The sequence below is a fragment of the Xylona heveae genome, assembly GCF_001619985.1.
Source record: "Xylona heveae TC161 unplaced genomic scaffold L228scaffold_7, whole genome shotgun sequence".
Classification (NCBI taxonomy): domain Eukaryota; kingdom Fungi; phylum Ascomycota; class Xylonomycetes; order Xylonales; family Xylonaceae; genus Xylona; species Xylona heveae.
Window position 1 is genome coordinate 743,619 of NW_017264199.1, and position 22,466 is coordinate 766,084.

The 22,466-nt window shown below is 49.8% G+C and overlaps 4 protein-coding genes across 4 annotated transcripts; all 4 read left to right on the top strand.

Moving 5' to 3' along the window:
* The first annotated feature begins 978 nt into the window (after window positions 1-978).
* On the top strand, window positions 979-6,790 carry L228DRAFT_248447 (hypothetical protein). Its single transcript, XM_018332850.1, has 4 exons — window positions 979-1,360; window positions 1,465-2,181; window positions 2,486-4,267; window positions 4,332-6,790. Exons 1-4 carry the CDS (start codon window positions 1,224-1,226, stop codon window positions 6,445-6,447), a joined length of 4,752 nt encoding a protein of 1,583 aa, XP_018187274.1. The 5' UTR covers window positions 979-1,223; the 3' UTR covers window positions 6,448-6,790.
* Window positions 6,791-10,833: 4,043 nt separating this feature from the next.
* Window positions 10,834-12,991, top strand: L228DRAFT_158542 (hypothetical protein). The gene has a single exon (XM_018329373.1). The coding sequence runs from the start codon at window positions 11,067-11,069 to the stop codon at window positions 12,825-12,827; it is 1,761 nt and encodes a 586-aa protein (XP_018187275.1). The 5' UTR covers window positions 10,834-11,066; the 3' UTR covers window positions 12,828-12,991.
* A 997-nt stretch (window positions 12,992-13,988) lies between these two features.
* On the top strand, window positions 13,989-16,008 carry L228DRAFT_248451 (hypothetical protein). The gene has a single exon (XM_018332851.1). The coding sequence runs from the start codon at window positions 14,366-14,368 to the stop codon at window positions 15,671-15,673; it is 1,308 nt and encodes a 435-aa protein (XP_018187276.1). The 5' UTR covers window positions 13,989-14,365; the 3' UTR covers window positions 15,674-16,008.
* A 1,045-nt stretch (window positions 16,009-17,053) lies between these two features.
* L228DRAFT_269178 (hypothetical protein) lies at window positions 17,054-22,439 on the top strand (the record flags this gene model as incomplete). Its single annotated transcript, XM_018335243.1, has 3 exons — window positions 17,054-17,330; window positions 17,392-20,799; window positions 20,860-22,439. The coding sequence occupies 3 exons, from the start codon at window positions 17,054-17,056 to the stop codon at window positions 22,437-22,439; spliced, it is 5,265 nt and encodes a 1,754-aa protein (XP_018187277.1).
* Window positions 22,440-22,466: the final 27 nt, after the last annotated feature.

A 22,466-nucleotide genomic window follows, 5' to 3' on the forward strand; every position in this document is an offset into this window, starting at 1 on the left:
CGTCGAAACCAAAGCTGATGAGTTTCGATAACAGCATGTAATTCACCCCCCAATATATGCCGAATTTTTAAAGGAAAAGTTAGAATCAAAAATACGCCAGCGATGATATCTGAACTTTTATGTAGTTCGAATTTTTTTTTCTTTATTAGATGATCTCACTTAGAAAACTTCGAAGCATACTTCATATCGTTAAAAAAATATCCACTTTGGTGCATTGACGTATTAATTCTTTTTGTTAAGCATGTGATCGTACGTTGTGATATAGTAGCCGGGCCTAGTCCGCCAATTTCCCATACTAACGTTCACATTGGCAAATAATGGTCCAATAAATTCTTATTCCTCTACGTACGGAGCGTAGTAAGTCGTTTTGCCTGAGCTAGGTAGTTATGCTGAGGAGCGAACCAGGAACTGGCGCCGTTGCTTGCCCATGCAATTGGAGATCATGACGTCAAAGGGTTTGTTATTTATCAGTTATCGCGCTAAGAACGATGCAAAGCATCCGTCCTTGTTCTGCAGGGTTAGGTGGTATCATATTCTTTATGGGTGCCCTATTATGATATCTGCTAATATATAATGCCTACATGAATGAAAGGAATTAATTATTGCTCTTATCGTTGCTCTTGGTTCCATGTATTTATGTCGATCGAGATGGATCGATCCCACAACATGCTCTTTAATTGAACGGTTCGCTTCGCATCCGCAGCGCAGCCGCACACCGCTCCACCGGTAGGTTGATGCCAACAATTGGAAACCTCGGTTGAGGCTTGGGGGTACTTTTTTGTGTTTAGCCTGTTTTGAGTGTTGCACGTTCCTTGGTCAGCCATGACGTGAGTCGCGAAAAGAGAGGGAACAATGGAAAGCTCGAGCCAAAGAGCTTGCTGCCTTTCGCTTGTCGTTAAAGCTGGTTTCATAACTACGAGTAGGGAACAAACTGGGTTCAGCCAATCGCGGAGCTAGTTTCCCATCAACAAGTAATCTACTCTCGTGCTCTTCCTCGTCACTAAAGTTAACTTCCATTTCTTAATTTTTTTGAATTCAATCCCATTACATCTTTCCTGTCTCCTCAAGGGGCGCTTCCTTGGCTCCCGAAACTATCCTATTAACCTCATTTGATTTTTTGCTTTGTCGAGCCTTGAAGTCTCTCCTACCGTATCAATCTTCTTTGGTTTTCATTTGGTGCTTTCACCGCCAATCGCGGTTCCCTCCATCGAGGCCCCTCCACCATGGGCGCAAGTACAAACGGACGTCCTGCCCAAGCGAAGCAACGGGCGTCAAATGGAGCCTTCACGACTGCCCCGACGTATTCTAGCTCTGCTGGGAAGAAGAGTTTCTCGGGAACGGTGTCGAGTGTTGCACTTCGGTGAGTACGGATTATTGAAACCACTAAACTCTCTGAGCTCTCTCATGTCGAGGGAGGAGCAGACGCGCAGAGAAGAGATCCGTCTAAGCTAACAACAAGCTTAGACTTATTGTATGGTATGCCATACTCACGGCCCTTTTCCGGTGCCCTTCGTCACTTGATGACCTCACCGCCGAATCTCCCAAGATTTGCAAGCCTTTCTTGAGCACACGTGCTAGTCTCACGCCTTACGTGACACCATACTACGATACCTACGCGGCGCCCTATGTTGCTGGAGTTCGTCCTTACTTTGACCGCATTGAAAAGGACGTGGTCTCACCAGTCGTGGGTTTCAGCAAAAACACTTACGCCACGCACGGTGCTCCGCATGTAAAGAAATTGCAAGACTATGGGCTCCAGGAATGGGAAAGAACTATCTCTCCAAAGGTAGACGCTGCTAGAGCTGAGGCGAAGAAGCAATATGACGCTTCCCTTGGTCCGCATGTCGACAAGGCGTACAATGCCGCCTCCCCGTATTACCTGGCTTCTCGCGGCAAGGTCCTCCAAATCTACCAGACGCACGTTCTCCCGTCATATAATGCCGTTCAACCGCATCTCAAGCAAGGATATGAATTGAGCTACGACTTCACAGTCAATACCGCTGTTCCCTATACTCGCTCGGGACTGGCATCTCTCGCGGAGTTTTTGAACAAGAACCTTTGGCCCAAGCTGAAGATTCTCTATGGCGAAAGTGTTGAGCCTCAGTTGCTTCGAATCGGCGAACGACTTGGTAGATACAAGGACGCAAAAGCCTTGAAAGAGGCGGTCCAGGAAGTTGATAGGTGAGAGACACTACTTGCTTTGTATCTCAGGCGATAGATGGAGTGTTGCCTTCATTTGCTCGTGTTTAGATCAATTTGACCCGTTTCTTTTTACTTGAGACATCTGTGTAGCATGTGGAAGGCTCTTTTGCGACTGCTATTGTGCACATGAAGCTGTAGTACGGCTACCTCGTCATTCGAATCATAGCAGAGTATCTACATGCTGAGCCGTATTCCTTGTTTTATCTCCCATTTTCCATTTTGCTTTTACCCCAGCTAGATTATTCATGACAGACTTCAATGAGTGCTGATGGTCTGACGATAGTACCCAAACCCCCCCGGCGGCGACCTCGATCCCATCCATATCGTCGGCATCTTCCCTTGCCTCCAGCTCCGCAACGGAAGTGAATGAATCAGTCACCTCTGCCTCTCTTTCTACTCAACCTGCCAGTACAAACGGCACCAGCGCCAGCAGCAGTACCGTGACCTCATCGACTCTTGCACCCTCGTCCACTCCTGATGACTCCGAAGAAGCTTTGGTCCGCGACAAGGTTGCAGCCGATCTTAGAAACTGGCGTGAAAAGTTTGCCAAGGCGGCCGATAAAGGTACTGAAGACCTTAATCGACGCATCGGCCACATCGCGGACCGCCAGGTCAACAGCCAGGTCCAAGGGGTGGGCGAATCTTTGATCATTCAGCTTGAAGAAGTCTCTAAATCGGAACTTCAAGGTCTCAAGAAGAAGGTCAGCTCGATTATCAAGTCTCTTCCCGAAACTCCAGAGGAGGATGAATACAAAAAAGCAGACGACGAACTTTTGGCTGCTACTCGGGCTGCGGGATTGAGTATCAAGGGAAAAGCCCAAGCACTTCGCTCGTGGAAACGCACCTATGATGAGGAGACGGAATCTCTTATCACGGCAGCCTCAAATTCGACCTTGGAAGTCATTGATAACATCAGGGATCTTGGTCTTCAGGAAATTGGCCTGAGATGGGCTTGGATGGAGGGCGTGACCTACGAGGACTGGTCCAACTATCACGCTCTCAAGAAGACATTTGAAGAATGGCGTGCCAATGTCAAAACCGTTGCATTGCAACATGAAGATTTCCTTCGTGCCAAGGACGCCGCAGCTGACGCTGAAGAGAGGGGTATGGCCACTGCCGAAGAAGCAGCGCAGGAGCTCGCCAGACTCAAGGAGGTCAGCAAATTCAAAATCCGAGCTCGGGATCTCAGCGATGACTTTGAGACAAAGCGTGATATTCCGGCAGCTGCGGTGCAAGCGGGGCAAGAGATTCTCGAAAAAATAAAAGATGCCGGCGAGGGTATTCTTTCCCATTCACCACTTCAATCCTCTGAAGAGTCAGAGGAAGCTTCGTCCCACTCCAACGTTGTAAGCTCGATCAGTGGCGCTGCACAAGAGGTGTCTGAAGATGCATCGGATGCGTTCTTCGGTTCAAGCCAGCCGCTTACGGATAGTATTGCTTCAGTGGCTTCTTCGAAGGTTCCCGAGGCTCTCGGTGTCTCTTCTTCCGAAGAACTTACTGAAACTCCTCTGGAAGTTGTCGAGTCAATCATGAAGACAGTGGTCGACGCCGCGTCATCTCCGGCCTCATCAATTGTCTCAGAGATATCTGACGACTTTACGCTAGCAGAATCATCTCTCACTGAATCGCTTTCTGCGGCAACCTCTACCGTCGAGAACTCGTACGAAAGTCTCACAGAAAAGGCAAGCTCTGCCGCAACTCCACTGGAGTCGAAACCCTCTAGAAAAGTATTCGGCGGCGCCATGGCTCAGTTTGTCGAAGCTCGTGAGATCGTATATGACGACATTGTCGTAGATGATTCTGATGCGGCCAGCTATTCAGAAAAGCTGGAAAGCATTGTCAGCCAAGCTGGAGCCAGATATTCTGACGTGACAAAGGCAGTCAGTGAAGCTTTGCTCAAACCATCAAGCACCCAAGGGGCTGTCGAAAGTGTCACGTCTCTCGCCAGCGAACAATACTCCAGGGCCCTTGAAGCAGCGTCGATTGCTCTCTATGGTACTTCGCAGGGACCTTTGGAGAGCGCGACCAGTGCGGTGGCTGATCGATATAATGCGGCTGTTTCAGCGTACGTTCTTAAAGAAGTTCTCGTAATATTTACAGCATTTTGCAGTTACTGACATTTTATCTAGTGCGTCGTCTGCGATTTATGGAACGCCCACTCCGCTTGCTCAGTCGCTTGTGGCTGAAGCAAGCTCTCGGTATGCTGACGCCATCAATGCTGCGCAAGATCACTATTCTCGCGCCAAGTCTATTGCATCCGCTCAAATCTCTGGAAAACCACAACCTGTCCATGACCAGATGTTCTCTTCTATAGAAGCTGCCTATTCGGGGGCTGTCACGAAAGCTAGCAGTAGACTACAGGCCGGCTTGGGCGCAGCCTCTAGCGGCATTTATGGAACAACCGTAAGCCCTCAAGAAGCCGTGGTGTCGGCGGCATCGGCCAAGTTATCAGAGGCATTAGATGCGGCGTCGTCGCAATATGAACATGCCAAAGCTGGAATTACCGGCTCTTCTCAGCCTGCACATGAATCGCTGCTGTCTGTGGCCGATAAGAAATATTCAGACGTGGTGGAGGAAGCTAGCTCGAGATATTCATCGGCTACTGCTGCAGCATCTAATGCACTCTTCGGTGCTCCCCCCAATGCATTTGAATCGGTTTCTTCTCTCGCCTCTTCTAGGCTCGCAGAAGGCCTCAGCAGCGCTTCGGCACAATACTCCAGTGCAAAGGCTGCATTCGGTGCGCAGCCTACTCCTACCCCTCAGCTGATCGCAAGCGAAGCGCGTCGCCGATATTACGAGGGTATCGGCATGGCTCACGATCAATACTCTGAATTTGTCAATGCCGCGTCCAGCGCTCTGTATGGGACACCTTTGCCCTATCACCAAAGTATCTATAACGCTGCAAGCGATGCAGTTTACTCTACGGCTCTTCCAGGCTATGAGAGTTTGCTCTCCGCTGCTCGCGACCAATATAATAACGCCGTCGCATATGCATCGAAGCATCTAGATCAAGCCGTTTCCTCCGCTTCATCAATGGCTGGGCGGACCAGCGATACGCCAGCTCAGAGTATCTTGAATGCTGCTTCGTCACAATACGACTCAGCCGTTTCGGCTGCATCAGCTTCGCTCTCCTCGGCCTCGCATGCCGCCAGTACAGCGATCTACGGAAAGCCTACCGGAGCTGCGGAATCGCTTGCTGCGGATATCTCAAACCAAGCTCATCTTGCCGCATCGGCCGCCAGTTCACAGTTATTTGGAAGCCCTACCCCATGGGCCGAGTCAGTGGCATCCCAAGCGTCTCAGAACTGGGAAGCTATTATCTCCAAAGCAAGTGAACAAATTTATGGCTCTCCCACGCCATTCGCCGAATCAGTGCGCTCTCAGGCAGCAGATTATGCTGCTCAAGCTACTGGCATTGCTGTGTCCCAGTATGACGTGGTATCTGCTCTAGTTTCCGATCTTATTGTAGGAAGAGAGCCCGACTTTACAGAAAGTGTTATGAATCGACTCAACTCTGCCTACTCTACTGGCTACCCGGAACTAGCCTCTTCTGCATCCGAGTACGCGGCAAATGCTTATTCTTCTGCTTCCTCGCTCGTTGCGCCTTTGTTTACGCCGCCACCAGCTCTGGAAGCAATTCTTGCATCAGCCAATGAGCAAGTCAATGCAGCTGTAGAAGCTGCCAGCATTCAAATCTACGGAAGCAGCACAGGCAACTACGAGAGGGCGACTTCCGCGGCAGCTAGTGCATACAGCTCGGTGCAGTCGAAAGCCAGCGATGCCATCTATGGCACACAGCCTGGATATGTTGAGGCGGCGCAGAGTCAAATATCCGATGCCGCTGTGTCTGCGCAAAGTGCCATCTCTGTCGCAATCTACGGAACGCCAACAGGCACAGTGGAGTCTTTGACTCACGCCGTCGATGACACCTATTCTTCTGCAACCGCGGCTGCTGCCGACAATCTATCATCTGCCTCATCTCTCATGAGCAGTGCTTATTCGGCTGCGCAAGCGAAGATTACCTCGGCTGTCTATGGGCCAGAACAGGGAGCCCTTGAGAGCGCGCAGAGCAGACTCAGTGTAGCAGTAGAGAGTGCCAGAGTTCGGCTCACGGAGTTCGTTGGGAACGTTGGCGAAGGGGCGGGCGAGGCTGCTGATTCCATTCAAGAGAATGTGGAATCCATAGCTAGCCAAGTGAGTAGTGCCGCCGCAGAAGCCACGCAAAGACTTCGTGACGAATTGTAATGATGATGTGGCAATGTTTAAAAAGGGACATATGTGGGGACAAAGAGCTGAATGAAGGGCTGTATTCCCTCGTGCATGATAAAGGGCGACGAGCAAATGACGAAACTCTTGCAATTTGGTTCGAAATCTTTCTCTTTTATTTCTCTTTTTCAATTTCACTTGTCGGGATTTTAATGGCGGACAAGTGACTTTCCAAATTTCTTTTGTCTATCACAGCGTGGTGGTTTTCCGTATTTTTCAAATATTCCTCTCTTTTTTTCCATTTCACCATTTTCTCTTTTTCTAGGCTTACAACTCATCTTGTACTGTACGCTAGAATTGCTTCTTCTGTTGCACGTTAGTGCCAGTATCTATTTAATATTGACTCTCTCATCACCATGCCTTGAAAGCTGTAAACCACTTTGCAAATGTGTGGAAATGGCGGCTCGCTTTTCTTCTGACAATCTGCAGTTCATACACATTCCAACGTTCCGGCCGGAGTTCCCCGGAAACACATGACTGTCCATGTCATCTCGCGGGAAAAGGAGAGCATTGTCCAATGATGCATGCATCATGGCTCTCCTTGAACGAGTGACTCCTGCTATAGCGTTATGTCAAGATGGTATAGTGGCATAAGACTTGTTGCCTTGACATATCATTATCTCAGAGAACCAGGCGACCAATGGACAACGGGTGAGATCTATAGCACGCAAGAAGTCATTCCGTGCCCGGAAAGCCCCAAAACTTTCACTTCTCAGCCATTGGTGGCTTTGATAATCTCCATGGCCTCTTCGTGTTTCCGATACAAGATACCTGGTCACTGCAGCAACGTAGGCGGGCTGGAAAGAATCTCTACAGTACAGTGGATTCCATTCAACATCACTCGGGTTGCACGGCACAATGCAAGGTCAATGCTACTTTTTGCCGTGCCTTTGACCTCGGCCGACTGGCGCCGGTGTCAAATACCCTGCTGAGGATTACCGCTCACGCTGATTGGGCATGTATACTTGGACGGAGAAAACGTTGCCACGCTGGACCCTACACAGTACGTGGTCTCCTTATTGGGATTTGTGTGCCACAGACCTTTGGTCCATCTTCTTGCTTTTGAGATCTCATCCAGACTCGCGCTGTTCGCCCCACATCTGGGCCCGCGACCACACCCAAGATCGATATCCGAGGGCCGGTGACGACTGATGGTTGCCGATATCGCCTCCACTGTCCAGGCCACACGCTCGATTATATGGAGCTAGATTGTGACGATGTCAAAAAAGACTGGCCCATTTCTATACAGCGTCCCAGGTTCAAGAAACTTCTACTTTCAAGAATCTGTGTTGCTCTTTGGAGGAAAGCAGAAGAATCCAACTCTATTAACATTTAAGGCAAATAGAAGAACTTTCCGCTGATGCAAAAATACAAGTGAGCTGGGAGGCAGCGGAAGGAAGATTCTCATGTTCCAGTCTTCGGTATCATCGAGGGGGGTGGATGTCAGTGGCTCCCCATGTTCGATGCTTCATAACTAATTTGAAGACTCATAAAATGATCTGTTATGCATTGCCTCGAGATTGAGGCGCTGTTGCCTATTCTTTGCCTGCGTCCGTTACAGGTCAAAACAGGGGGACTTGTCTGGCAGAAGAAAGTGGACGCTATGCATGACATGACATGGTCTGTTTGCTCTAGCTGGAAGGGACCGCACTGTCCAAGCGAGTGAGCAGAGGCTGCACCAGTGCCAGCGTCAATTGTTGCTGTCCGTCGTCAGCCATTTTCTCCCGGCCGTCCCGCACCCTACACTCTTTGCAGTATTGTACCGCGGTTCCAAACAATGGTGTCTTTGCTTGATCTCTTACCATGCAGCGTGGACTTGCATTGCTTTTCTCTTCGTATCGATCAATTATGATTGCAGCAGGTTTTTCGGCTCCCTCTGCTCTTCCGCCTTTTCTGCAGATCTCTATCTAGTACCACCAATACGATACTTTATGAAAACAGATCATGGTCAAGTTTATACATTGACTGAACTTATAATGTTAGGTTTGAAAGTTTCTCCATGATTCTCGTGATTGACCGATACATAACTAGGGCCGGGCGGACAAATACATACCTAATTAATCAGCCTGCCAGGGCTCCCCCGTCGGGCCCGTAATTGTTAGGCGGACTGTCGCCCCACTTTAAGGCTATAACAGCCACACGCTATCACCACCTAAACCAAAGTTTAATGGCCCAGTGGCTTCCTTGCGTCACCACACACACCCACATACACACAAGGGAGGATGCGGAGAGAACTGTGGAGCGAATAAATCGGGACCGATGATTGTTCATCCACAATAGCCATTGTCTTATGTGAGTGAGAAGGCGATGAGTGGGCTAATTCGCTCTCAAAAGAATCCTCCTGCCAAACTCTCCAGCTGCTCCGGTCCCTCCTTTACATGCTGCAGCTGGCTGTCCTACTCCGATAGTCTCTTTCCTTTGCCCCCAGGTTCACCGTTATTCGCCAGGCATCCCATACTTTTCTTGGCGACAATTCATCACCGCCTTACCACCAACCACTCCAAATGTCTCACTGGAAATGTTCGGTGTGCAGTTTTGGTGAGATAACGACAAAAATCTGTCCCACAGAATCAAGCTCCATTTCTATGCATTCCTCTGGAGAATCTGCAGTCATCCTGGAACAACTCTTTGCTCGTTTTTCGCCTTGCTGTACAGGATGCAAGCCGGTCTTCGCATCGTCATTCCTTTCCTGTCTGATGAATGCTTAGACAAAGGAGCCACTTCGCCAACCGTGCATCAAACCATTGTTCCATTTCTCTTTTGTGCAGCGCAAGATCGGCGTTTCTCTTCAAACTCGGGACTCGATTCATTAAAGATTCAGAGCACTCAAGCCTTATGCCACATTGCAAATTTCCCTACCAGTGGTCAAGTATAGATTTTTCGAAAGCGAAATGATTGCAAATCCCGTCTTTCTCACATGGATATTATTCTACTTAAATTTTTATTCAAATAAAAAAAAATAAATTAAGGAAAAATGTTTTTATTTTCCCTTTTCATCAATTATCTGGCTGCTTCCTTGTGACTTGAGTCCAACTTACGGAGGATGTGAGTCAGAAGAGAAGGAGGCCTCGGCGCAAACAGGAACGCAAGATATATAAAAGGTAAGGTAGGTAGATAGGTAGGTAAACGACCCATCATACAATAACGCAATTCCGCCAATCTATTTCCCCAAACCCGATAAGGGCTCCCTTCACCCTGCGTTCTTTTATACCATCGATTACCAATGTCCATGAATCCAAAAGGTCGTCGAATCGAAACTCAAGACGATTTTTGATCTACTTAGAGTCTATACAGCAGCGTAACAGTGATCACGCCAATTTTCGACGGTGTTTTATGCAAAGTCACTTCATCTGAACTTGTTCCGTAAATCATAGCAGAGTATTATCGCAACGTGCCTGTGAGGCGGTGGCCCGAAAGCTTTTGGTTATCCGCAGCCTCGTGCATCGCCAATGAGGTTTGCTTATTGGAAGCCTTGCTGGCCACGGTTCGAATGTTTACAAACAGTTCATTCCCTCAATTAAAGCGGGGATGGGTCACGTAAAAGCTTGGTAGCCTTGGACTATTTTCTTTGATCTTGGAAGGATGAACCAGTCATAGCGTTTCCTTGGTGGTCATTCGCGCTCCATTGCTCGCCGGAGCAACGATTTCCTCGACACAGTCTTCTCAGCCCATGGCTGGCTAATAAATGTGGCTAAGGCGTAGATGCTGATGGCACCCCTACCTTATGCTGTTATCCCGAGGGGCGGTTTGCACGGTAGGCATGTATCAATCGTATGCCTCTTGTCGACACCTCATATACTTTGGGATTGCCCCTCCTCTTCACGCTCATTCTCGCTTTACCCTACCACCCACCACCACCACACCCTATTACCAAACATTGGGCTGGCGAAGGGGGGGCCCAAGGGAAAACCAACCCACGGGAAGGCAGAGACTACTTAAGTAACGGACAATCCATGCACCTCTTCTCTGTCCCCACTTAAAATACTCCCCCCAGGACCTGCAACCCGCACAAGAGAACAACAGAGAAATAAGACCAGATTATGCTCCTTTGCTGCCCTGCGAGAGAATTTTCCCGCTCTCCTCGCGTCAGAGGGGTTCTCAATCTCCTGTCTGCTGCCTGACCTCTGCCCATGGACCGCTGGCTCGGTACATCATAAAGCCAATTGTCATTCCGCCGCGGTCGGTGTTGTGGCTGGAAATCCTTCCTCGTCGTTTGCTTCTATGCTGCGTCTTCGACATTCACTATCGGCCAGCATCTTTTCACCGTCATCGCTGTCGCGTAACCTGCCTGCCACCCTTTGTCGCACAAAACGACAACGCAAAACTCAAAATTGCGCACCAAAAAGTCTGCCAAAGGCACGCGCGGGGTCAGAAAATTTATCGCTATCAGATTCGCCTATCGGTCTTGGTCCCACCCCCTTCACTAACAAACTCAAGGGTCTCGCGTTTCCTTACCGGGGCCTTAAACTCATTCCCGCTCCCGACCGTCGTCTCCATTGTTTGAAGTTGTCGTCGCCCAACTTTTGGCGTCGTTCTACCTCAACTTTTTCTCCTCCAAACACTTCCAAATTCTTACAGCTCGTTGCCTCAGCTCCGCCATGCCTGAGGCGGTAAAGTCCAAGGCCGCCTTCGTGGAAGACTATAACTCCGATGATGAGGAGACGTTGCCAGGCACTCGCACAGTCGCTAATGTTGGTGCTCGAATGAGAGACAATCTCAAGCCCACGAAGCCCAAAGAATCACCAACCCCCGCCAGTGACTCTGGCTATTCTAGCCATACAGCTGCGACAGTTGGCAGCGCGGACTTTACGAAACAAAAAGTAAACCAGTCATCGACCTCGAACAGTCCCGTGAAGAAGCAACGCCCAGCACTCGTGCAGGCGCTCGTGTCTGGTAGCCATCGAACCTCTGACAAACAAGCACAACGCACCTCCTCACGAAGCGAGCCCCGCACGGCAGAAGAATGTTCCTGTGACGAATGCATGAAGAGCGAGCGAGCCACGTCAACTCCTTTGGAGAGACGGTGGGATGTAGAGTATGCACCGTTTAGTACTCGCCCTACAATTCATTATCCAACGGACACTTCGCAATCCCACCCGGCCCAACACCCCGCATTCAACGAGGGGCCTATCATTCACAGCGCAAACCCGAGGCAGCGCGCTGCATCATCCAACTCATATGGACGCCCAGCAAGCTACCATGCACCAGGTGTACCGGATACCACATACTTTCAGTATAACTCGCCCATGGTGAGCTATATGAACCCGGGCTACCCACCCCCCGGATCGTACCACCCACAAATGAATCCATACATGGTCGCTCCTCAACCTGCTATTCAAGGCGCAGCCGTTCCTCCTTCCCCAATTCAAACAAATTTCACACCGTCTGCGAATCCATATGACCAGGGTCGGCGCCAGTGGCAATCTGACCGTTATGCAACGCGGCCAACCTCGGTCTACGGGACACCTGTTGTCGAATATGATCAGCCGTCCTTTGGCGCGCCAGCCATGAGTCGGACGTCCAGTTCTCAGGAGGCGAGACGGGTGGTAGTTGCGACGTCTGAGCATCGGAAGCGAGATGACGACTACTATCGGATGCCCCCTCCATCGACGATTCCCAATCGTCGTCCCAGCATACGACATTCGGCAACAACCTCTTCTGCGCGTGAGATTCTTCGATCAGAGGCGACCGAACGTAATGATCCGGGGCATGCGGATCGTCTTCGAAGAGACTCGTCTGAGCATTCGTCCCGTCCGCGCCGGCCAAGCCTTCTGTCCAATGAGGGGCGAAAAGCTGCGTCATATATGAATGCCCACGGTACCGCTCGGATCTCTGTGGAAGGGCCCGGCCGCCGACGCGCAACTTACTATGGAGCTGAAAAGGCAAAGGATCTCGAGACTAAACAAAAGGAGGCTGAGGCATATCAAGAGGCCGTCACCAAGTCCACACCTCTTACGGCCGACGCACTTGGAGCCACTCGCCAAAGCCGCCGCAGCCAATCTGGATCTCGAAGCCGGGCAAGCAGCAGCCGTGATGGCAGTGATCTGCGAACCAGATCGGGCTCGGCCGTTGCCCAGTCAGACGCCGGAAGCATCACAATGCGAATCAATGCAGGGACTGTCGAGCTGAGTGGAGACTTTGATGGACGGACGATAAGTCTAATTCCGGGTGAAGATGGTGCTCCTGCGGAACTCAGCATTGGTCGGCCCCGTCCAAGGTACCTCGATGGCTCTGGCTCAACTCAGCTCGAATATGCGCGGACTGTGCCAAGAGCGCTCGAGGAGGGGCCTAGTACGAGGGATCGAGACTCACGAGCAGATCGCGAAAGCCTAAGATCAGGCCGATCTGGACGCAGCTGAGACCAATACCGATTCAATGATTCGTCCAAACGACTCCCTTGGACGGATCCCGATCATGGATCCCCCAAAGTTACAACTGCCAATTGCGTTTTGCCGGCACGGCATCCATTGTACGACATATTAATTTTTCCTTGCAAATGTCCGAAATCTGCTTTTGATCCAATGATAAATAGCTTCAAATTGTTTCCCCGTTTTCTCTGAGTTCACATTTTTCCTTTTAAATTTGGGGCGGCCTTTTCAGCATTAAAAGTTTGCGTTGGGCCAACAATCTCTGTTTTTTTTTTTTTTTTTTTTTTTTTAATTTTCTTACTGACGAGAGATGACTGCATGAGTTACGACATTCACATCTTGAGCGTTTTCCTGATTTTTCATTTACTTTTTCTTCTTTCTCCCTTATTAATGCTCAGGACAGAATCGTGGTATCTTGTGTTCTTTTCGGGTGGTTATAGGCGCGATGTTTTCGGCCGGAAGTGCCTTTTCTCCAATGCACTTTACACACCCCCCTCATGGTTTTTTATTCCCTTTTTCGTCGCAATACTTTGCACGCTCACGATTAGATACCACATTACTGTACCAGCCTTTTCCTTTTACTGGTTTTTTCTTTCCTTCTCATTTTGATCACATCATGCCTTGTTCTTATGCCGATTGATGGTCTGGTTAAATTTGTTGGTGGATTTTTAAAGGCAGAATGGAATACCTAGGGCATAGAGAACGGATTTATTCAGACAAATTTTATGAGGCGAAGTGAAATAAAACTATCGTACATTGATGCTGGGCCAAAAGTCAAATTGACGGCTTCGAGAGACTTACTTTCCATAGAATTTGGTTGCGCTCTACGGAAATGCATATAATTATCGAGGCTCTGTACATTGTTTTCTTGTTCTTATAGTCCTTGTATCGTCTGCCCCAGTCCAACATACAATTGGCATATGTATATATGTAGTTAAAAAGTTTGGTCTGAACTGCGGAACCTTGCGGAGAAGGTCTTGAAGGGAACCGTGGATTACTGACTGGTTAGTGTCGGATCTTATCTTGGGCGTCGATCTTTAGCGGCTTAGACTCAGTTGGGCTAGCTATCGCCTGGCCAACAGCAGCCGAGATCATCGCCAAAACAAGGTGTCATCACCCTACCAGCCACCTCACTTTCCTTGCCGGCCACGCCTTTTGTGGGAGTGGCAGCACTGTCTGCATTCTCCTTCTCCCTACCTCAGTCTCACTTGGTTAAATTGACTTGGGAACAAATTCTAACAACCCCCAAAATTGCACCGTTTTGCGTCGGACCCTTTTTCCAAATATCTTGAAGCTCTTTGGGACTTGAGCGGATGGGACAGAGCTGGGCTTTTGCCTCAAATTTGGCAGCTTCCCACGGGCTTCTTTTGTGTCTCAGCTGAAGCTTTCGTTATCCTGCTCATCTCAATCTCAGCGTGCTCCTCAAAATTTAAGGGTCAATTGTCGAGCTTCCAGTACCCTCAGCTCTTCAACTCCATTACATTCTAAAGCTACCTCTCACTCCTCCATCAGAAACACTTTTCGCCAACATGGCTCCTTTATCTCGATCTGATAGCCCGAGCTCTTTTGTCACTCGTTTGATTGCTCGGTCTGCTTTATCTTTCAGTAGCAGCGATGCCCCGACAGGTCCCATCTCTCCTCGAGCTTTGTATGATTTATCGCGGCGACAGGATTCCAATGGAGATAAATACAATCCCGGTATCGGTACGATGGACCCATACAGTGTCAACAACAAAGGGTATTTCGCCCTATTTGCGATTATCGGTGCTGTGCTCGTGTGCGGGGGCATCTGGTTTTTCTTCTGGGCTAGGAATGGCGGTTTCGTGTTCCGAAAGGGTGATTGGGATGAATATAAGTCGACCGTGTTGCGTAGGAAGGGTCCCGACGGAAAGACTCTAAGCAATGCAACAAAATCCACCGACCTCGGAGGCGACAGCATCAATGGCGACTTTGACGACGATGAATACTACGACTATGCTCGGCATAATAACCGCGACCCCGACGTCCGAGAATATCGCCATGAGAAACCGGCGAGAGTTGGTGGTCTCAATAGAAAAGCAGACGGAAGTTGGTACGACCCCACCAACACCGAGCGCTCTGATGACTTGAGTGTTTCCGCCCCGACGGCTGGCACAGAGGAGTTCAACGAAAAGAAGGCGGCCGCTGGCGCAGGAGCATTTTCATTCTTCAATCGAAAAGGCAAGAACGACAAGGAGGAACGGAAGATGAGCAAGAAGGAGCGAGCTGTCAGTGGCCACAAGCCTAAGAGAAACTTCTCCTTTGTTGCGGGCGATGACACCACGACTAGTTATACTGGTGAAGGCACAAACAGTTATTATAGCGACGAATACCGATCGCGCAGCAGCCAGCCCCATCGTCATCCGTATGATTACGAGTATGAGAGGCAGTACTCATATGCTCCTCGGCCTCGGCGGGAGAGTGAATCCAGACATCACCGTCACCATTCTCGAGAACCCTCCTCTAATCGTCACCACTACCATCGCGAGCCCTCGTCTCGTCCCAGCCGCAGCAGACAGTCTAGTCCGCGTAAGTACCAGCCTGTGTACTCGAACGACGCCTATAGTGAGATTAGCGGATCATACGGTGATGACCAGACTGTTTCTACGGAAATGGACCAGGGCACCAAAATCTACTCGCATCATATTCCCGGCTTGAGCAAGGGAGCGAGAACCGATGCCAGCGCCAGCGCGTCTGATGATCGAAGTCGACGCGGTGGCGGCCGAGCCAAAAGAGATAGGGGTTACCGTCGCGGCGGTGGACGTCGAAGAGATAGTCTGAGCGATAGTGAAGGAGAGACCTTCACTGAGAGATCATAGAGGTTTCTATGAAGTGGGCTTGGTTTTAAGATTTACTTGTCAATGTTTCTTTGCCTTGTCAACATCACAAGGATGAACACATGGTGGAATAGCGATCTGGAGTTATTGATTGGTAATTGTTGACATTTGCTACCTGACACGGACGACGGAATCTCAGAATTTTACTCGTCCGTTCAACAGGGCGAGCTGGTCGTTTGCCCACAAAGAATGCACATTTTTGGCAGTTGTTGATATGTTATGGATTTGGTGGAACGAATGCAATGATATGGATGACATGATATGTACAATGCCCAAGTTTACAGGTCTCGATACCTTTTTAGATAGCAGAATGTAATAAATTGAAATTTGAAGAAAGATTGATCTTTGAATTTTGAATGTTCAAGGTAAAACTGGAATTCGAGATCTCTCCAAAGCCCTATATGATGAGGAACTGCACGTGACCCGCCCACCCCATGCCCTTCCCGGAACTTACCATGACATACCTGCCCAACTAGCTCGGGCGTTGATTGATGATTGATTATCTGACCGTTTTGATCGCCCCTCAAAAGCTTAGGTGTGTGAGGTTACTTTTAACTGGACATCCTGACATGCTCTGAACTTTCAGCAGTTGCCGCAACACTTTCGAACCGGAACCGGGGTCATTATTTAAAGTTGGCTCAACAGAACTACCTACTTCTCCCTTGAAGACATGTCTGCATAACCCTTCACACACACGTTGCGTGATGGTAAGGTAACTCATGATTCAATGACGAATATTATTATTATTACTCTATCATTCTTTCCCCTTTCCTTTCCTTTTCTCTTTTCTCTTTTATCGCATCGCCATTAGCTATCGCCATTAGCTACCGCCATTAGCTCCGAATAGCGGAACGCCTTATTCGTACGCCTTAGTTACTTATCTGACCTCCTACGCCGCACTTTCTGACCTCCTACGCCGTACTTTCTGACAATCTGACCTCCTACGCCGCGCTTTCTGACAACCTGAACTCTAGCCAAGTTCGACAAAAGGACGGCGTTGACGGACCGAGGGGACCGACGTTCTGGCGGTATCGCTTTCTACACAGCCAACACAGCCAACACAGCCATTTGCGGGAAAGGAGGAGGTTGAAAAGCGGATCGAGTAATTCCTACGGACTACGGATGTCGCCCTGAAGAAAGAAACTTTTATATCAGGGATCGGATCCAGATAGTTTTCTGGTCTGTCGAGAAACAAAACAGCGAGCGAGCGCACTTTTCGTCGAATTTAAGATCCAAGCGGTGGATTTTAAAAGTTTTGGTTTTTACTATCAGCAGAAAAAGAACTTCCGTGGAAAGCCTTGGGTTCTACTATCAGCAAAAAAAAGGAGGACTCGCCTTTGCTTTTCGATTCTTTCATCCGACATGGACTTTGCTCGGCGGGATGCCGGGGCGGAGACGCCCGATATAATGAACGACCCGGCATTCGAAACAAACACTCGTGGGCATCGACGGAGCATTGATGATCCAGACACGTGCCGGATATGTAGAGGTGAAGGGACAGAGGACGAACCTCTTTTCTACCCTTGCCGATGCAGCGGGAGCATCAAATACGTGCATCAAGAGTGCTTAATGGAATGGCTTTCACATTCACAGAAAAAGTACTGCGAGCTTTGCAAAACACCTTTTAGGTTTACCAAACGTAAGTCGACTTGTACATGACGGAGTCCTTGATAGATAAGAATTAGCTAATAGTGTTGTAGTCTACCATCCTCAGATGCCTCAGGGTCTGCCCACGACTGTGTTTATTAAGCAAGCAATATTCGACTGCTTCAGAACGCTTCTGATCTGGTCTCGATATTTCCTCGTCGGGTTTGTCTGGCTCTTTTGGTTGCCATGGACAATGCGTACGGTATGGAGGGGCTTGTTCTGGCTTGGGGACGGTGGATGGACGCTTTGGCAACCTCAGACTAGCAACCCTATAACGGCAAAGCAAGCTGTGGAAATCTCAAGGCAACACCTTGCCGAGGCTCTCGCTGCCAGGGGCCAGACCTCCTTGACACAGGATGGATATAGTACACCGTTCCCATCTTCCACCCTGAGCGCAGCGAACGCGCTCCCTTCTATCCTGGATCCGATCTCGGTCTCTCTTAATATGAGTGCAAAGGAAACAACCTTCTTCTCACTTGTCAGGAGATTCTTTCTGGATTTTACGTTTGACGGTTCGAAGCAGTCGCCGTTCGCAGGACTGAACTCATCGTCATTGAACGTCAGTGCGGGCTTAGAAACACCCCTACAGAAGCAGTCGCTCCTTTCCGAGGTACAATTTTTGCAGAACTTGACGCGATTTCCCGCTCTTAACCGGCTAGCCATCAGAATCCTCGAAGGTCAGATTATAACGGTCTTTGTGGTGGCAACCTTCATTTTGATCTTCCTGATCCGGGAATGGGTTGTTCAGCAACAGCCTGCCTTGAATCTCGATGTGCCTCTTAATGTTGATGTGGTTGTTCCTCCGGGTGATGCGGAAGGGGACGATGAGGCAGGGGCTGGCATAGAGGGTGACATACGCCGGCATCAGGCTGCGCTGCAGCAGGCACAACAAATTCTCGAGCGTCTCCGTCAGAATGATGACCTCGCCGCTGGCGATTTGCCGGAAAATGCTCCATTACAAGATGTTGTAGAAGAGGCATCCTCAAACCCTTCAATAGATGGACCTCAGCGACGCGACGGTCTAGATTCGGACGAAGTGCTCCCAGCACGCCAACCACAATCTCGACATGCCAACCTGGAGTCTGATACTGACTGGCAAGCGAGACTTGAGCAGTCATTAGGAGAATCTCTCCATTTATATCGCACGGACAGTGCTTCTAACGGAGGCCCACTGTCAAGGCAACGGCCAGGCATGCCTACTCGAAACGCGCTTTCCAGAGCAACCGAGATACAGCGAACTATCGAGGAACGCAACCGCTTCGCCAACACACCCGAGATGGAGCGCTCCGGGCTGAGGGTCTTCTTGGATGTCTGGCGACGTGCCGAAGGCGATCCAGAGGAGTTGTTGAGAATCCTCGAAGACACCGACGACGCTTCGTTAGGTTGGGTAAGTGAGACGATGCGGCAACTGCGAGACTCGGATACCCCTCTGGATGAATCATTCAAAGATAAACTTTGGGAATTTTTGGATGATTTCGCCAATGGTAAGCACCGTCGGCAGGCCGAAAACGAAGCGACCGCGGATGAGACCCAGGACGAGGCCCCGGATAACCATGACAACAATGACACATTTGGTTCTCTTCTAGAAAACGAATCAGCTGAGGCTCCAAATGAGGTATCAGACGCTGCTTATTTTGGCGAGGAGGAGCAACAGGAGCTTAATGAAGATATTCTAAATGCCTTTGGTGGTGTTCGTCAAGAAAAGGGCAAGTCCCGGCTCACCGATACCTCAGACGCGGATGACCATATCTCACCTTTGGCGGCATCTGTTCAGCAATCCGAGGCATTCGTCGACAATCAGGAAGAGCAGTCCCAGGCCATACCTGCCAGGAACACTCTGGAAACAACAGGCATGGATGACTTGTCTTCTGATAGAGCAGCAAGCGAGAATGGACATGATCGCCATGCTTCTCAAGATGATCATCAAGCGAACGTTCAATTCAGCTCTTCCGCGCAAGAAAATACCACCGGCCACGTTACACATGATGTGAATGCGCAGATTGCGGCGCCCGGCGAGCCTGCCGCAGGAAATGGGAATCGAGAAACGCCTCCTGGTGGGCCTGAAGAGAATGCTCTTAATCGCCGTGATGGACTTGTTGAGAGGCTAATAGATGGTCTCTGGGGTGGAGTTCCAATCGAAAATGCTCGCCAGGAAGCCCCTCGTGGCGATGATGAGCACGTTGTAGAGAATATCGAAAATGAAGCTCCGTTCGTACCAGTGGATCGGGCTCAAGGCCCCGTGGGCGAGGAGGAAAACGCAGACGCAGATGCCAATCTGGATCCCAATGACATTCAAGCTGTGGAGGAGGCTGATGACTTTGACGGATTATTGGAGCTCATTGGTATTCAGGGACCTCTAGTTGTTCTCTTCCAGAACGCACTTTTCAGCGCCGTCTTCATCTCTGCGACGGTTGGAGGCGGCGTGTGGTTGCCGTATATCTGGGGCAAAATTGTGCTCTTCCTGCTAGGAAATCCCATTTCTGTGCTCTTCAAACTCCCATTGCAGTTGATTCTCTTCTCAGCAGACCTAGTGGCCGACCTGTTCCTTTTCATTGGCGGCAGTTTTGTCTACTGGACCACTGCAGCTTCCCGCTTCGCTTTGCTGCCACTGACACTCGTTTTCCCTTTTATTTCTCGTTTGACACAAAATACAAAGGTCGCGACTGTCTCAAGATCAATTGCCGAAGGCGGCCTCGAACGGATGGCAAAAATGGCTGCAGATGCCAGTGTTGGGTTCTCCGAAAACGATTTTCCTGCATTCTCTGTCCTATCTCACGAAGCGTTGTTGTCACTAAAAGCCAACGTTACTGGGGCATTCTACCTCTCTTATCAACTCCTCTTGTCCATTCTCCAAGGCTTGCTGGCCCCCGCACAGTTGATCTCTTCCAAAGCCCCCGACAGCTCCGTGGCTGCTGGTTTGGAGACAAACCTTCGGTTCTACGTTGAAGAGGCTGCGCGTCTACTATCCTCTATTCCGACACTCTTCACTTCTAACGTATTCAAGGTCACTCTCGAAGTTGGTAACCCAGAAAAGCCTTTTGACCCCGAACTAGCGTACTGGAATGCCAAGGATAGGGTCATTGCAATCTTTGCTGGTTACATGTTCTTCTTCGTCGTGGGTGCCTTGTATCTACGGAGAGGCAAACCATTCTCCACCTCAGAGCAAGGCCGGAAGTTTGAGCAGGTGCTTTGCGAGATCCTGGCCCAGGCCGGAGGCATCATGAAGGTAATCTTGATTATCAGCATCGAGATGATTCTTTTCCCGCTATATTGCGGCATGCTCCTTGACATTGCACTTCTTCCCTTGTTCGAAACTGCTACGTTGGCCTCTCGTTTAGAATTTGCGATGAATTCCCCATGGACTTCTGGATTTGTTCATTGGTTTCTCGGTACCTGCTACATGTTTCACTTTGCATTATTCGTTTCCATGTGCCGAAAGATTATGCGAAGCGGAGTCCTTTGTAAGTCTGCATGTCTGCTTCAATTATCCCACTTTGACGATCTTACTAATACACTACCAGACTTTATTCGTGATCCAGACGATCCGACGTTCCATCCTGTTCGAGATGTGCTCGAACGAAATGTTTCAACGCAGTTACGCAAGATTGCATTCAGTGCATTAGTCTACGGCGCTCTGGTGATTGTTTGCCTTGGTGGAATCGTTTGGTCTTTGTATGCTGCATTTGACGGCATTCTTCCCATATACTGGTCTTCAAGCGAGCCGGTACTCGAGTTCCCGGTTGATTTACTTTTCTATAATTTCTTAATGCCCTTGGCCGTCGGCTTTTTCAGACCTTCCGACGGGCTGAATCGGCTTTATAGTTGGTGGTTTCGAAAATGCGCAAGACTCTTGCGCCTGACCCAATTCTTCTTCAATGAGCGACGGAGAGACGAGGAAGGTCGGCGTGGCCTGAGTTGGTGGGCCGACATATTCTCTAGGCGGAACGATGCAGAACCCACGCCTGGCGACGAGAGGGACAAGGCTTCTGGAGAAGATGAGAGAGCCCCGGAAAGTCAACGCCAGCCGACCGGCCTTATCCGTGACGGCCGATATGTTCGTGCACCAGCATCAGACCAAGTCAGAATACCAAAGGGCAACCCGGTATTCCTTGAGGTCAATGAAAACAATGAGCGAGTCGACGGATTACCAGATCCCGATGACGGTTTGCATGGGAAGAACACTGGTCTTTTCACCCAGGTCTACATTCCTCCGTGGTTTCGAATTCGAATTGCCGCCTTCCTTTTGTTGCTCTGGTCGTTCGCTGCTGTCACTGGGGTCGGAGTTACCGTCATACCCCTTGTCGTCGGTCGCATGATATTTGGGCTGATGGTTCCCGGCCATCGACGTATGAACGACATCTACGCATTCTCGCTTGGAATTTACGTCGTAGGTGGCATAATGTACGGTGTACTGCACTATAAGTCAACCATCGATGCGATCAAGCGTTCTATTTCCCTTCAGTCTGAGTCTGCTCAGGCAATTTCCCCCAGGCTCCAGGCATACATTATGCGCCTTGCACGCATCGCATATACGTACACCGCATTTGGCTTGGTACTTCCCAGCCTTTTCGCCCTGCTCATGGAGTTCTACATCATTGTCCCGCTGCACACCTATTTGGCAAGCGACGAGGTGCATGTAATCCATTTTATGCAGGACTGGACGCTCGGGGTCCTCTATGTCAAAATCAGCGGTCGTCTCATTCTATGGTATTCCCAGTCTCGTCCGGCTGCCGCGCTGCGGGCCATTGTGCGTCGTGGTTGGCTCGATCCTGACGCCAGTATCGCCACCCGCTGCTTTATTCTTCCAGCCGTGGTGGTCATGAATGCCGCTCTCTTTTTGCCGCTCCCGCTTGGTTACCTTGCAAATCGCATGCTCTTCCACGACGCCGATCAGGCCATCCAAAGTCAGGTCTATCGGTACAGTTATCCTGCTGTTCTCTTCCTCTGTCTCTGGGTCGTCTGCGGCTATGCACTTGGACATCTGGTCAAGGGCTGGAGGCAGCGTATCAAGGACGACGTTTACCTGATTGGGGAGAGATTGCACAACTTTGGGGAGCGCAGAGGTCCGCTTGCGACACCGGGCGCGAGAGTCCAAACGTGATTTCGAGAGCATATCATAAAATAGCCC

What these genes read in the sequence shown, in the direction of transcription:
- L228DRAFT_248447 (XM_018332850.1), top strand. Translation starts at nt 1,224, where the DNA reads ATGGGCGCAAGTACAAACGGACGTCCTGCCCAAGCGAAGCAACGGGCG. An exon ending in GTGTCGAGTGTTGCACTTCG is followed by an intron (nt 1,361 to 1,464) that starts GTGAGTACGGAT and finishes CAACAAGCTTAG; the next exon opens with ACTTATTGTATGGTATGCCA. An exon ending in TATAATGCGGCTGTTTCAGC is followed by an intron (nt 4,268 to 4,331) that starts GTACGTTCTTAA and finishes CATTTTATCTAG; the next exon opens with TGCGTCGTCTGCGATTTATG.
- L228DRAFT_158542 (XM_018329373.1), top strand. Translation starts at nt 11,067, where the DNA reads ATGCCTGAGGCGGTAAAGTCCAAGGCCGCCTTCGTGGAAGACTATAAC.
- L228DRAFT_248451 (XM_018332851.1), top strand. Translation starts at nt 14,366, where the DNA reads ATGGCTCCTTTATCTCGATCTGATAGCCCGAGCTCTTTTGTCACTCGT.